This window comes from Pteropus vampyrus, unplaced genomic scaffold (assembly GCF_000151845.1).
Source record: "Pteropus vampyrus isolate Shadow unplaced genomic scaffold, Pvam_2.0 Scaffold3, whole genome shotgun sequence".
Classification (NCBI taxonomy): domain Eukaryota; kingdom Metazoa; phylum Chordata; class Mammalia; order Chiroptera; family Pteropodidae; genus Pteropus; species Pteropus vampyrus.
Window position 1 is genome coordinate 16,139,967 of NW_011888784.1, and position 12,240 is coordinate 16,152,206.

Below are 12,240 nucleotides of genomic sequence, written 5' to 3' on the forward strand. Positions count from 1 at the left end.
GTAGTGGAAAGGTCAGAGATCAAAATTTTCATACTACAAGTGAAGAATAAGATAACGTATCTTGAATTCATTACAAAAAGTACTTGACAGCTCCATATAGTATTTAATCCATAAAATAATCATTACATATATTCTATACTGCTTTGATATACTAAAGATCCATTTATAAAGAAAAATCAAGTGAATTATTAATTCCAAGAAAAATAATCAATAAATGAAAACTAGACTTTTATTGTAAGTTCACATTAATTGACCATGTTTTCATTTACCCACTGACATCTCAGACAACTCAATTTTTTTGTTATTAAATTTAAATATTTAATTGTTATCCATTTATGTGTTGTAGAGAACAGAGGAAAACTTAAGAAAACATAACTATATCATCACAGTGTGAATGAAAAAACAGAATGAGCTGTAAGAATCCAAAGGGAAAATTTGGAAAAGAGAATAATGGGTGCTGGATGAGCTGGTTGCTTTGTGTATTACCTCATATTACAGGCATTCCAAAGAATAAATGGAATAAGCATATTTAATAAAATGATCTAAGGCATTGTGCCTTACTGAGCTCACTGGCTTTCTTCATCTGCCCACAGAGGTAGGAACGTAAGGTGGCCACAACAGCTTCCCCTGTTCTTCCCCTCCTTTGGGCAAGGTCTTCATGGTAACAAGGAGCCAATAAGGTTAGAATCAAGAATATTAGATTACCGTTTGAAGTATAAATTATAGTACAAGTTCTCTTGTACCCCTAACTCCTGCCAACAGTTACAAATATGTACTACTGAAGACAAATAAAATCAAGTAATAAAGGGTGACTGGATCAATGAAAACCCATCACTTCAGGAAAATCAGTTGAAAGACATGTCCTTTCTAATAGTACCTTAGAACAAAGAATTTACCATCTTTTCTTTATACAGTCTAGCCTTCACTTACTACTGGGCTTTTGCACATTCTTCTCAAATTCTGAAATGATCGGCCTCTTCTAAATTTAAAGACAAGTCAAATATTTACTAATTCTACTATGGTAGACAGCTCATCTTTTCTAAGCCTTAGTTTATTGATCTGTAAAATAAAAGTTTAAGACTATATGATCTGCCAATAAAATGATATAGTTCTGACTTAAACTTCATTTACAACTTAGATCGCATCCCAATGTAGTGGAAGCTGCTCTGAATGTCCTCTGTTTTTAGAAAAACTTGCTTTCAAATAAATTCTCAAAAGCATGGCTTAAAAATTAGATAACAGTAAATAGCCCCTTGTGTAAACTATTCCTAACTTTACCAAAAGGTGTGATTCCTCAGCTCTTAGAAATTATTCAGCCCACTATTCTCTTATCACAAAAAATAATTTTAATAAAGGCTTTGGTGACCCGGTGGTTGAAAATGAAGTAAGAGAAACACCGGATTTAAAATTTAGATAATTATCTGCTCCTATTCACAGTTCTACAGATACTATTTCATAATTCCTCATCACTATTATGAGAAAATATAAGAATATATCACTATATCTAATAGACATACTAACTTATATAACTGAAAATAAGTTTAAAAATGGCTGACTCAAAAGGATGGTGTCTAAAAAACTAAAGTAAATTATAATTTTAAAAATTAAGTTAACATCCTCAATATTAAGGATGGATAAAAGAAATGACAGTATAAATTATTCTAATTCCAAATACTACTTTCTGTGTCCTGATTCAGCACTTTCCTTTTTGGGTGGAAGTACAGGGAGATTCCAAAAGTGATCTTTGCTAATCCTAACACTTAAGATTTGAGCCATTCTTTAGACTATTCCACTAGTTAACAACTTGTTCTAAATCTTCGTGAATGTCATTTTTCTATATATAGCAACCAGCAGGGCACCTTCAATAAACACGATTTAAGCAACAAATTGAATAATGATCATTGTATACACTGTTGTAGTTCATGCAGACAAGCCAGAGAAGCACTAAGTAATGAATTCATGCTAGCCGTAGTGGCCTGAAGGAGAATGTGCTCTGCCTGGAATTTTTATACCTTTTGTAAAAATAAAAAAAGAAAAAGAAGAAATAGTGGTGTTTTTATACCTCTCAGTGGAAATACAATATGGATAGATGAGACGAGGAAGGATGAATAAGTGGTTATGACACCAATTACCAACAATAGTCAAGTACATCTGATTATTCTCTGCTAAAGAAAATTTCCTAAAAAATGCAATAATGCTGCTTCTGAAACTATACTCACTTATTCTTTCGGAACTCCTTTCCTTTCCCGAGATGCGTCTCTTAAAACAGAACAATGTTAATAATTTTGCCCGACCTAAGCATGATTTAGTCAGTCCCACTATTTTCATTCAGTTGTTTCACAAGTGTAGTAACTGCCACCCTATAAAACTGCCTTTGGATTATCTACATGTTGTTATCAACTATGCTTTGACTGATCACAGTTAGCAAGTTCCCCAGAAACAAGTTCAAATCTATAAATCCAATATCAACAACAAAACGGTGAGAGTCCTATGAAGTCCTTGGTTCTTCCATTACCCAAAGGATATTTCCTACCATCACAGCATTTTCTTCTAAAACAAACAGTAAGAAGTTACATTTCAAATATGTTTCGCTGCTTGTCCATAAGCCCAGATCATCACTCAAAGTCATCCTCCTCCTGTTGGACTATCGTAACAGTTAAAGTTCATCTGAGGCTTTGCATCCTCCAAATGTAAGTGGGTTATGAAAAAGTTTTTTTCACCCTTCAATCTTATTTACAATTGGGCTATAAATTGAAAGTGTCTCAACCCACCTACTTATAGGCTAGACTTTAAGAAACTCAACAATTAGCCAGGAGAGCCACTAAAGGGGATGGGGGCGGGAGGCAGGTGTGTTTATTTAATAGAATCATATACCAGTACTTCTATTTAATCAAAATTTTATTAGGCTCAGGCTACAAGTATTTTAAAAGTTTATATGCAATTGGTTCTGAACCAGAAATCAAATCTCAGACATGTCACGTGATAGCTGGATGAACTGCCTCAAGTCACTTAACCTTGTTTGCCTCAGATTCTCAGTCTGTAAAATTAGAAATACAGTATCATCAACCCACTTCAAAAGTTCCTTAAAAGACATTTCATGTAAAGCCCTTAGCACTGGGCTTAATATAAATTAATGATAAAAAATATTAGGTGTTATTTTAATCATCAGCCCCTACTCATTAATTTGATTGACATACAACATAAAGCAAGATATCTTAGCACTATGTCAAGTAAATAGATATAAAGATGTGCATTCCTTACCTTAATTAGCTTATATTTATGATGGAAATACAACACTTCTTGACATGCTAGATCATGTATTTTATTAAGAATTCAAGAGAGAATTTAGAAATACCTAAATTTAACAATTAAAAAAAAAAAACAACATACATTGGGCTGAAAACATGCTTCATGGAGGAGAGGTTAAAAGACCTAATGAAATTCCATAGAGAAGACTGTTCTGGAACCATGCTGTTAAATCCTCAAAAGCAGGGACCACATTTTATTCATCTATTAATCAAGCAACTTCTATAGTCTCAAGAACATAGCATGTGTTTAATAAATGTTAAAGAAATGAATACATGACTTAAAGATTCAACCCTCCACCCCAGTATCTTATACAGTGAGCCCAGAGTAGGCACTTAGGTGGTACAGAATTTAATTGATTAATTTCATGTTATAATATCTACATCCCTACAACTTTATTTGCATTTCTATGATGTCCTTCAACTTAACTACTAAGCACTTGGCAAAGCTCTACACCTACACACCTGAATACTGTGAACCTGGCCAGAAGATGATTGTCAACAGACTGCAGAGAAAGTAAGGCCAGAACAAAAGCCTTGTGCAGCACTGAGAGCAAGCCTTAATTTTAAAACAAAAAAAACGCTAATAGAGATAACCTAAATTTCAGACAGACTCCCAGTCAATAATTTTCAATTTGATTTTGCATAAGCACATCAGAAGATGTAGGATAAATAGCCCCTAATTGTCCTGAAAGAATGAAGACTTATTCTTAGAAATTATACACTGTAGCTTTTAGAAAACCTGGCTTAACAAAATGTCATAATTTTTATTCTTCTAAAAACAAATCAACTATAAAAAGAAGTCTCCATGTCAGCACATCAACTGTTTTGCATTTGAATTATGTTGTCAAGTTCAAAACAACAAAGCAAAACTAAAATCATTTAGGCATGTGGCAATTAAGAGCACAAGCAATGAAATGAAGACATAAAAAGAAAAACACCACTTAGACAAAAATTAAATAAAATCACCCCAGTTAAATGCCTCCCCAAAGATTTTCACCTGCACAGGATCCTAGAAAGACTCACATACGATGTAATTTTATATCCATTTCTGCTTCTATTTCTGCACTGAAATATTTATAGAGTGCTCAGTAGTTCTGGAGTAAATTACACCTGGATCTTGATAAAGCTGAAATCAGCTAAATTACCTTTCTGTTCAACTATTTGGAAGAATGAAGAAATCCTGACAAAATGAAAAGGTGCATTAAGAAGTGGCCATTTCATAGCTATAATTGTATACCTTAGTGAATATTGATGCCTTGAGGGTTATATGCAGTCACCACAGCTATTTTTGCCAAAGGCTTCAAATAAAATTCAAATCAATTTGTTATGTGAATATATACATTACATTTGAACGTGAAATTTAACCTAAGTATTCTTTTGGTTAATATGTTAGAAATAACATGTGAAAACACATATTAAAAGTATGTAAAAATGGAAGCACAGGACAGTATTAAGCATATTGTTTTGAATATGTTCTGAGATAAATCAGGTACTCAAAATTTGAGAAATATTCTTATGGTATGCCATGAATTATAGAAATATAAAGTTCAAAATTCTGATCACTATTATAAATTTAATTTTTGTGTTCCCCCAAAATTCGTATGTTAAAGCTCTAGGTCCTAGTGTGGCTGTACTTGGAGAGGGGACCCCTAAGGAAGTGATTAAAGTTGTCTGTGGTCTCAAGGATGAGGCCTTGATCTGACAGGAGTGTGTGCCTGGAAGAAGACACTCCAAAGACTTCATTCTCTCTCTTTTTCTCTCTCTCTGCAAGCACACGCCCAGGAAAGGCCATGTGAGGACATAACGAGAAGGTGGCTGTCTGCAAGCCAGAAAAAGAGGCCTCACCAGAAACCTACCCTTGATATGGGACTTCTAACCTCAAGAGCTGTGAGAAAATAAATTTCTATTGTTTAAGCCATCCAGTCTATGATATTTTGTTAATGTCAGCCTGAGCAGACTAAGTCATTTACTATTAGTATGACTTCAATCTGGGAACCAGGAAGAGTCCTGTTCCAAATGTATTATATTAGTGAGGCATTCTATCTGAAAAGTGCTTCTTCCCTATTCGGTAATACAACCATACAGGCTTCTCATGAAACTATGTAATAACTACCAGAAGTGCATGCAAGTGTGAGTACACACTCCCAAGCACACGACACAATACATGAATGCCTCATGGGGCTTTACTTCTACTTTCCAAATCATGAAAAGATAGTGGGGGAAATTTCACAGTGAAAGGCAAGTAGTCAACTATGGCTGCAATATCAGATTCTTGACTACAAAAGCTTTAAAGTGGCCCATGTTCAAACTGATTAGGGGTGTCCTGAGGTGTTGGAAACTGACCTCATAGGGTGTTTCACATAATTATTAACTCAGGACATGCTTCCACATCCCCTTGATGAATTATTTCAATCGCTTTCTCACGATAAAATGTAACCAAGTAAAAATAGTTTAATTTATGACAGATTATAAAGTTATCTTTAAACAATGAGTGATATCCATGTATAAATTATGAATTCTTATTCACCAGTTTTATACCAGTTCATTTAAAACTAATTATGTACGAAAAAGCATACAATACCAACAAACAACATTTTAAGTGACATATTTTGGAGGGAACCAAATGTATATAAAAATGACCAGACTGGAAATTCAAGTCTCATCTGTAAATTATTATGTATGTTTTCATTATTTTTATCATTATGTATGTTTTCATTATTTTTATCATAAACCCTACATTATCAGAATATCATGCATTTCTTCAGATACCATGTGGCTGGGAAAAAAGTATCATACCCAGTTTTATCTAATTATCGCCAAACATACAACTGACAATATCATTTGATTCATAGTTTACCAGCTGCAATATATTCTCTGGAATATTGTGGATTATCAGTTACGAAATTCTACTACAAGTGGTAGTGTTTAAGAAAAAAATGATTTAAAAAGGGGGAGACTATATTTAAAGAGATAAGAAGAGAATGCATTAATCTAGTTAAGACATTATAAGTGGAAAAAATGAACGGCAGAGTGGGGATACAAAGAAAGAAAGATGTATTTAGGAAGTAAAAGTAACACTAGCCAAGAACCAATGGGCTATGGGGGTAGGGGAGCAGAGAATTAGGAATGATCCTGATTCAGATTTCTAATTTGAGTAATGATGACAAGTAAAATTTTATGTCAACTAAGACATACATTATTTATTCTACAGGCTTGTTTACACGCACTCATGTACACACCTATACACACACATAAATACATGCAGATTGCCCTGTGTTTCTGTTTAGTACCATCATTGCCTCATTCATCCCTCTCTAAGTAGCTGGCTGTGCACACCAATTACCCAATGAGATTAGATGCTAGCAAATGGCAGGAATGACACTGTGAGTTAACATGGTAATTTTAAAATGCCCCAACACAAACAAACTCGACCACCATTTCAGTTTGAAAGAATGGATGCCAACATGGAGTCTGGAGATAAGAATTGATTTTGCAGTAGAAATTATTTGTGTTTCTTTCTTATCTCTAGACAAAACATTTCAGCAGCAAGAAAGAATCGTCTCCTATAGCACTAATTAGAAACGTAAATCTCACTGAGAGAAATGCCAAGAAATTTTATTGTTTGTCACTATACATGGTAATAGAATTTTCTGACATTTTATTCCTCTAGAAAAATGTAACATCTTTAATAAACCACTGTACAAAGTAGAGATTCTAATTTTAGCATATCATAACAGAGATTACAAAACAGAAAACATGCAAAGCCTTAAGACAAGTAGCTAAAAACAAATTCATTCTCAGAATTATCAGCGGGAATAAAAAGTTCTCATTGATATCAGAATAATTACAAAATCTTGGGTTGTCAATTGCATGTTCCACATGGCAAAATCGAAAATATATCCATACTCTGAGTAACACTAAACCCAACAGAGATTGTTTACAAACCTTTTCAAATGTACCTACTTTGATATGAAATTTACAGGCTGCTGCTCTGTAAATGGCTGGTAAATCATTTTCAGATTTTTTTTTTAAAGTAAGGTGTCTATAAAGTTGTAAAAATGTACCTTATAAATATTGCCCTGCCCCAATCCAAGTGAGGTTTTTTATTGCTCTGTGTGTGTGTGTGTGTGTGTGTGTGTGTGTGTGTGTGTGTGTACCCATACTGTGACTGCCTCGCTTCTACTAGAAAATTATTTACTTATTATCAAATAATATGAAAACCATATCACAGTTCATGCTACACTAAGGTTAAGTATCTTGTAATGATAATGCCCAGCACATAAGAAACTATGCCTCACTGATGAATGGCTGTTCCTTGACCTTCCAACCTGTCACACATTTCTTTGGAAGCATCACTTGAACAATTATATGAGCTTAGAAAAATATATTCTCGGGCATCAAAAATCCCTAAGTCCTCTTTATTAAGAAATTATCAATTCTGAACAAGCAAACCAAAAACAGAAAAGAAGACTTAGGAAAACTCCAAAAGTCAGCCAAACCAACATGGTAACTAGAGTTACTCCTCTTTTTCTACAAATATTTTAATTGCTGCAGACAAGACTATCTATATTCTACAGTAGCAAGCACCCTAACTCCCTCAGGGAATGTTTAGCCAAGAGTCCAAGCAGGCACATCAGATGTCCAGCCACAAAAGCAGCAGATTGGAATATGTGCATTTTTATTCCCCTCTATACAAGCAATATGGCTATGTGACTAATTTTAAGATTCTGATCATCTGAAAAGCATTCCAAAGTGCTATGTCTTATCAATGGTTGACAACTCATAAACACAAAGTAACAGAAGCCTGAAAATTGTCTCTCAGAATCAGCAGAGCAAGTGTATAGATGGACCAGAGTAAAACTGTATTGATAAAATCTTCTACGACATTATATAAAAGGGAATTAAAACTTACCAAAACATATTTTCATCAAAAAAAACAATTCTAGGAAACCATGGCATGATGTTATTAATTCTTCTCAAAAAAAACCATTTGTCCTTATGACAATTCATTATATTTATATAGCTTTTTAAAACCACATGGAAAGTACTTATTTCAGTCTGGCTTCTCCAAATAGAATTTAATCATATACTACAGATTTCATCAATAACACGAAGAAGATACACAGAACATAATATAGAAAAGTTGTCCTCTTTTTATCATGTCTTCATGAAAAGTATGTAATTTAAAGTGTCACTTGAAGAAGAGATAGCATACAGTGTCAAGAATCTCAGCTCAGTCAAACAAATTAACAATATCACATATACTGAACACATTAAAATACTCATATCAGTATTGCCAAATTATTGGTGCATTTTTTTATTCTAAGTTACAAATTTAAAATAGCATAACTTATAGTGTTTGAAAACAAGTAACAGTATAATAACCTTACTTGTTCACAGATAATCAGCTGGAGACTACCAGCATGCATATATTTAATTGAGACTCCCACAAAACTGTTAGATTCTTTTTGATAAAACAAACAAACTATTGAAAGGATGAAAAATATAACATGTAATGTTGAAAAGAAGTTCTAACTCTAAATGCAAGCCAAAGTCACTGCTAAGCACCAACAAATTAACATCTCGAGAAAGATTATTTACTCAACAAATAATTACTGACTGACTGCCAAGTGCCAGGAGTGTTAGGTGCCCTGCCCTTAAAGAGCTCACAGACCATTGGGAAAACATACAAGGACAAAATTATAGTGCAGTGAAGTAAAAGCTACAGGAACTCTATCTGACATATAGAATAAAGGATCCCTAGGGTACCTAAAACAAATAGCATTACTTTAAAGCCATGTTAAGAATGATGATGAATTAAAAACCCAACCCTGCCTCTTCTAGAATGCTAGGTACAGTGGTGGACTGTCTGGGGGAAGACTATTATTAATATGATCTCTCACCAATAGAGAAGAGTCCACCAGAAGGTCATGGCCACATTAGTAACTTTCATAGTCACTCCCCTACATTTATCCAAGCATATCACAAACCTGCATTGCTTGAAAAATATACCATTAATAAATACTTAGAAATTAAACAGCTGCATTTGAACTTATGATGATGAGATTTCTAAATGTAACTCAAGAAAAATAGGTACAGTTATACTTCAATTACTCAACTGCCTTAAATACTTGGAAAATATTTAAGAATGTGGAAAGTAGCAAAACAGTATACTGAATAGGCAAAATAAATCTCGGAATCTGCTCCCTAAAACATAGTAACATGTAGGAAAGTCCAAAACTCATTCAAAATCTATATACTTTTACTTTAGAGAGGTTCCTAATAAGCAAACTAGAACTAGAAAAGACGGAAGAGTGGTCACAGATATACCAGCCATAAGTAACAGGTCCCCACTGACAGCAGGAGGAGATTTAAAGAAATTCAGAAGTGAAAACATAAAATGCATAGTTTGAGGCCCTTCAATGCACAGCTGATTTTACAGAATAGAACTTAAATGGAACTATCATCTCTTTCTTTGCCTGTTCAACTTGTGAATTCCTTGCAGGTACTACTGTTCTATACTCTTTAAAGAAGCTGTTTTGTTTTTTATTTTTGTTAACCACAACTACATATGCTTAAAACCCGTCAATATACCATTCTGGGAAGACTGGCATTTTGAAAAATATAAAATAATGCTGTTACAAAAAGGGTAATTAAAATGCTGTTCAAAGCCGTGGTACAGGAATTTTGTATCTCAAGGTATGTAACAACTGATAGCAGCATAGCAACTCCTGTGGAGAAAAATGTCGTAATGGACAAATTTCAAATGTCTGCTTATAGGATCTGCTTTTTCTGTCTGCACTGGCAGATTCTTCTGGCACAGAGCCCACATTCAAAATGAGTTGATATCCTTAGATTTTTTACCTCCTTTTTTCTTCTGGCTTTGGCACAAACATTTTCATTGTTTTCTAAATTGCACAAATATTTTCAGGGTTTTTGACAGGAGGCAAGGAGAAAATTCATTTCCAGGTGTCCCTACTTTGTTCTCTAACTCCTTATACTGACATCTGGCTTAGAAGAACGGGATTTCCTCTAACAGAGCTGTAGGGCTCTGTCAGCAACTTCCCTGCCCATTGCTGCCTCCACTATGTGGGAGAACGATTACTGCAAACACAGTGTAGTTATATTATCTCGGGCTGTTTCTTCAGAACAAGCAGAAAAAGCATCTAAAATAGAAATGAAATTCTGAGCCTAGGTGTCTTATATATCCATTAAATTGTGATGTTCATGGATTGAATTTCCAAAGATACATTTTAAACAGGTAGAGGTTGATATTACCCACACTTCACAATTACAGGAGTTGTAGGTAATACTCATTTTCTAGGAAAAGCTGGCCCTAGAAGGATATCCATTTTTCTCATCAGTAATATCTCAGCATCAGTCAAAACATTCAAAGGGTAGCTCAGCAGGTTTAATTTTCACTGAGTTACAACTACTGCATGCTCAGTGGTTTGCAGGTGGACAACTTCATACAAAAAAATTCACTATGTAGCACGGATGACAACATACACATATCTGACAACTCTATGGTTATTTTATTCTCTAACAAACTTTTTACTCCTTGAGTAATATCATATATATAGCCCTAAACTGCTTACTACATCCAAAACTGTAAAGTTAATAAAAAAAGGATTGTCACAAATAAAATGTGGTATATCCATACAACGGAATGTTATTTGGCAACAAAACGGTAATGAAGCACTGATTCATGCCACAGTGCTGATGAACCCTGATGAACCCTGCTATGTGAAAGAAACCAGTCTCAAAAGGATACATAATGTATAATTCCACTTATATGAAATGTCCAGAATAGGCAAATTCATAGACACAAAAAGTAGATTAGCAGTTACCAAGGGCTGGGGGAATAGGGAATGACCGCTAATGGATATTGGAGTTTCATTTTAGGGTGATGAATGTGTACCGAAACTAGAAAATGGTGATAATTGCGTAACTTTGTGAATATACTAAAACCCACTGAATTGTACATTTAAAAGGGTGAATTTTATGCTGTATAATATCTCAATAAAACTTTTTTTTTTTTTTTAAGGCTTGAAAGCTAATTAACGACACTCCAAGTAGAGGAGTTTTAAACTTAAGAGGACTAAATTTTCAACCACATTCACTAGCACTTTGAATTTCATCAGCGTGAGCTCATCTTTATATCCTGGGATCTATCTATTAAGCCTGTAAAAGTGTTTCTCTTTCACTATTCACTTTTGGAAACACAATCTCCTTTCACAAGAAAGAGAAAGAGGAGCGACTCCAATAAGTGGCCAATTCACATAGTGCTGTTCTTTGTTAATGAAGTACCTTCTATAACAACCTGTCTAATGTAATTTATGAAGCAACACGCAGTTCCAAGGAAATCTTGGGTCATCCAAGTATGTGGCAGTCACAAAAGAATTTGTAGGTATTTACTTAACTCACAATCAACGACAATATCAACACCTAAATACATCTATTGCTTTGTAATTAGTGGCAATTACTAATCAATGAAAACAGGAAATGTAAATATAAATACTGACCTTGTTTCTTTTAACCCTTCTTTCTGAATGACTTCCAATATCTGCTTTGCTGTCATTGGTGAGTTGGGGTGTTTTTCTAGTGCCTAAAAAATAAAAATAAACATAAGATTCATAGATTATTGCACAGAAACATACAAAATGAAACCGTGTATGAATCATGCAATGTTTCCTTAAAATTTTAAAGGGTAAGGGGCTGTTATATCAAAATAAGGTCCTATCACACAGCTCAAGTGTCCAAAGTAAGAACGTAACATAATTTTTTTTCTGGACATTTATGGAAATTTCTGCAACATATAGGGGCCATCCTTCAAAAACTGTCACAAAGGTGTATACACCAAAAAATGAAACATGAAGCCTAAAAAAACAAGTTAATAAATGTACATAATTTCCTTTACTAAAAATTACTA

The 12,240-nt window shown here is 34.0% G+C and overlaps 1 protein-coding gene across 1 annotated transcript in view; it reads right to left on the reverse strand.

Annotated features, from left to right (window-relative positions):
- ASXL3 (additional sex combs like 3, transcriptional regulator) overlaps positions 1-11,911 on the reverse strand; it is a 131,068-nt gene extending 119,157 nt beyond the window's left edge. The window contains exon 1 of the mRNA XM_011361811.2: positions 11,834-11,911. Coding sequence (XP_011360113.1) covers positions 11,834-11,889 — 56 coding nt within the window. The 5' untranslated portion in view covers positions 11,890-11,911. The remainder of the gene's footprint in view (positions 1-11,833) is intronic.
- Between the last annotated feature and the right edge of the window lie 329 nt (positions 11,912-12,240).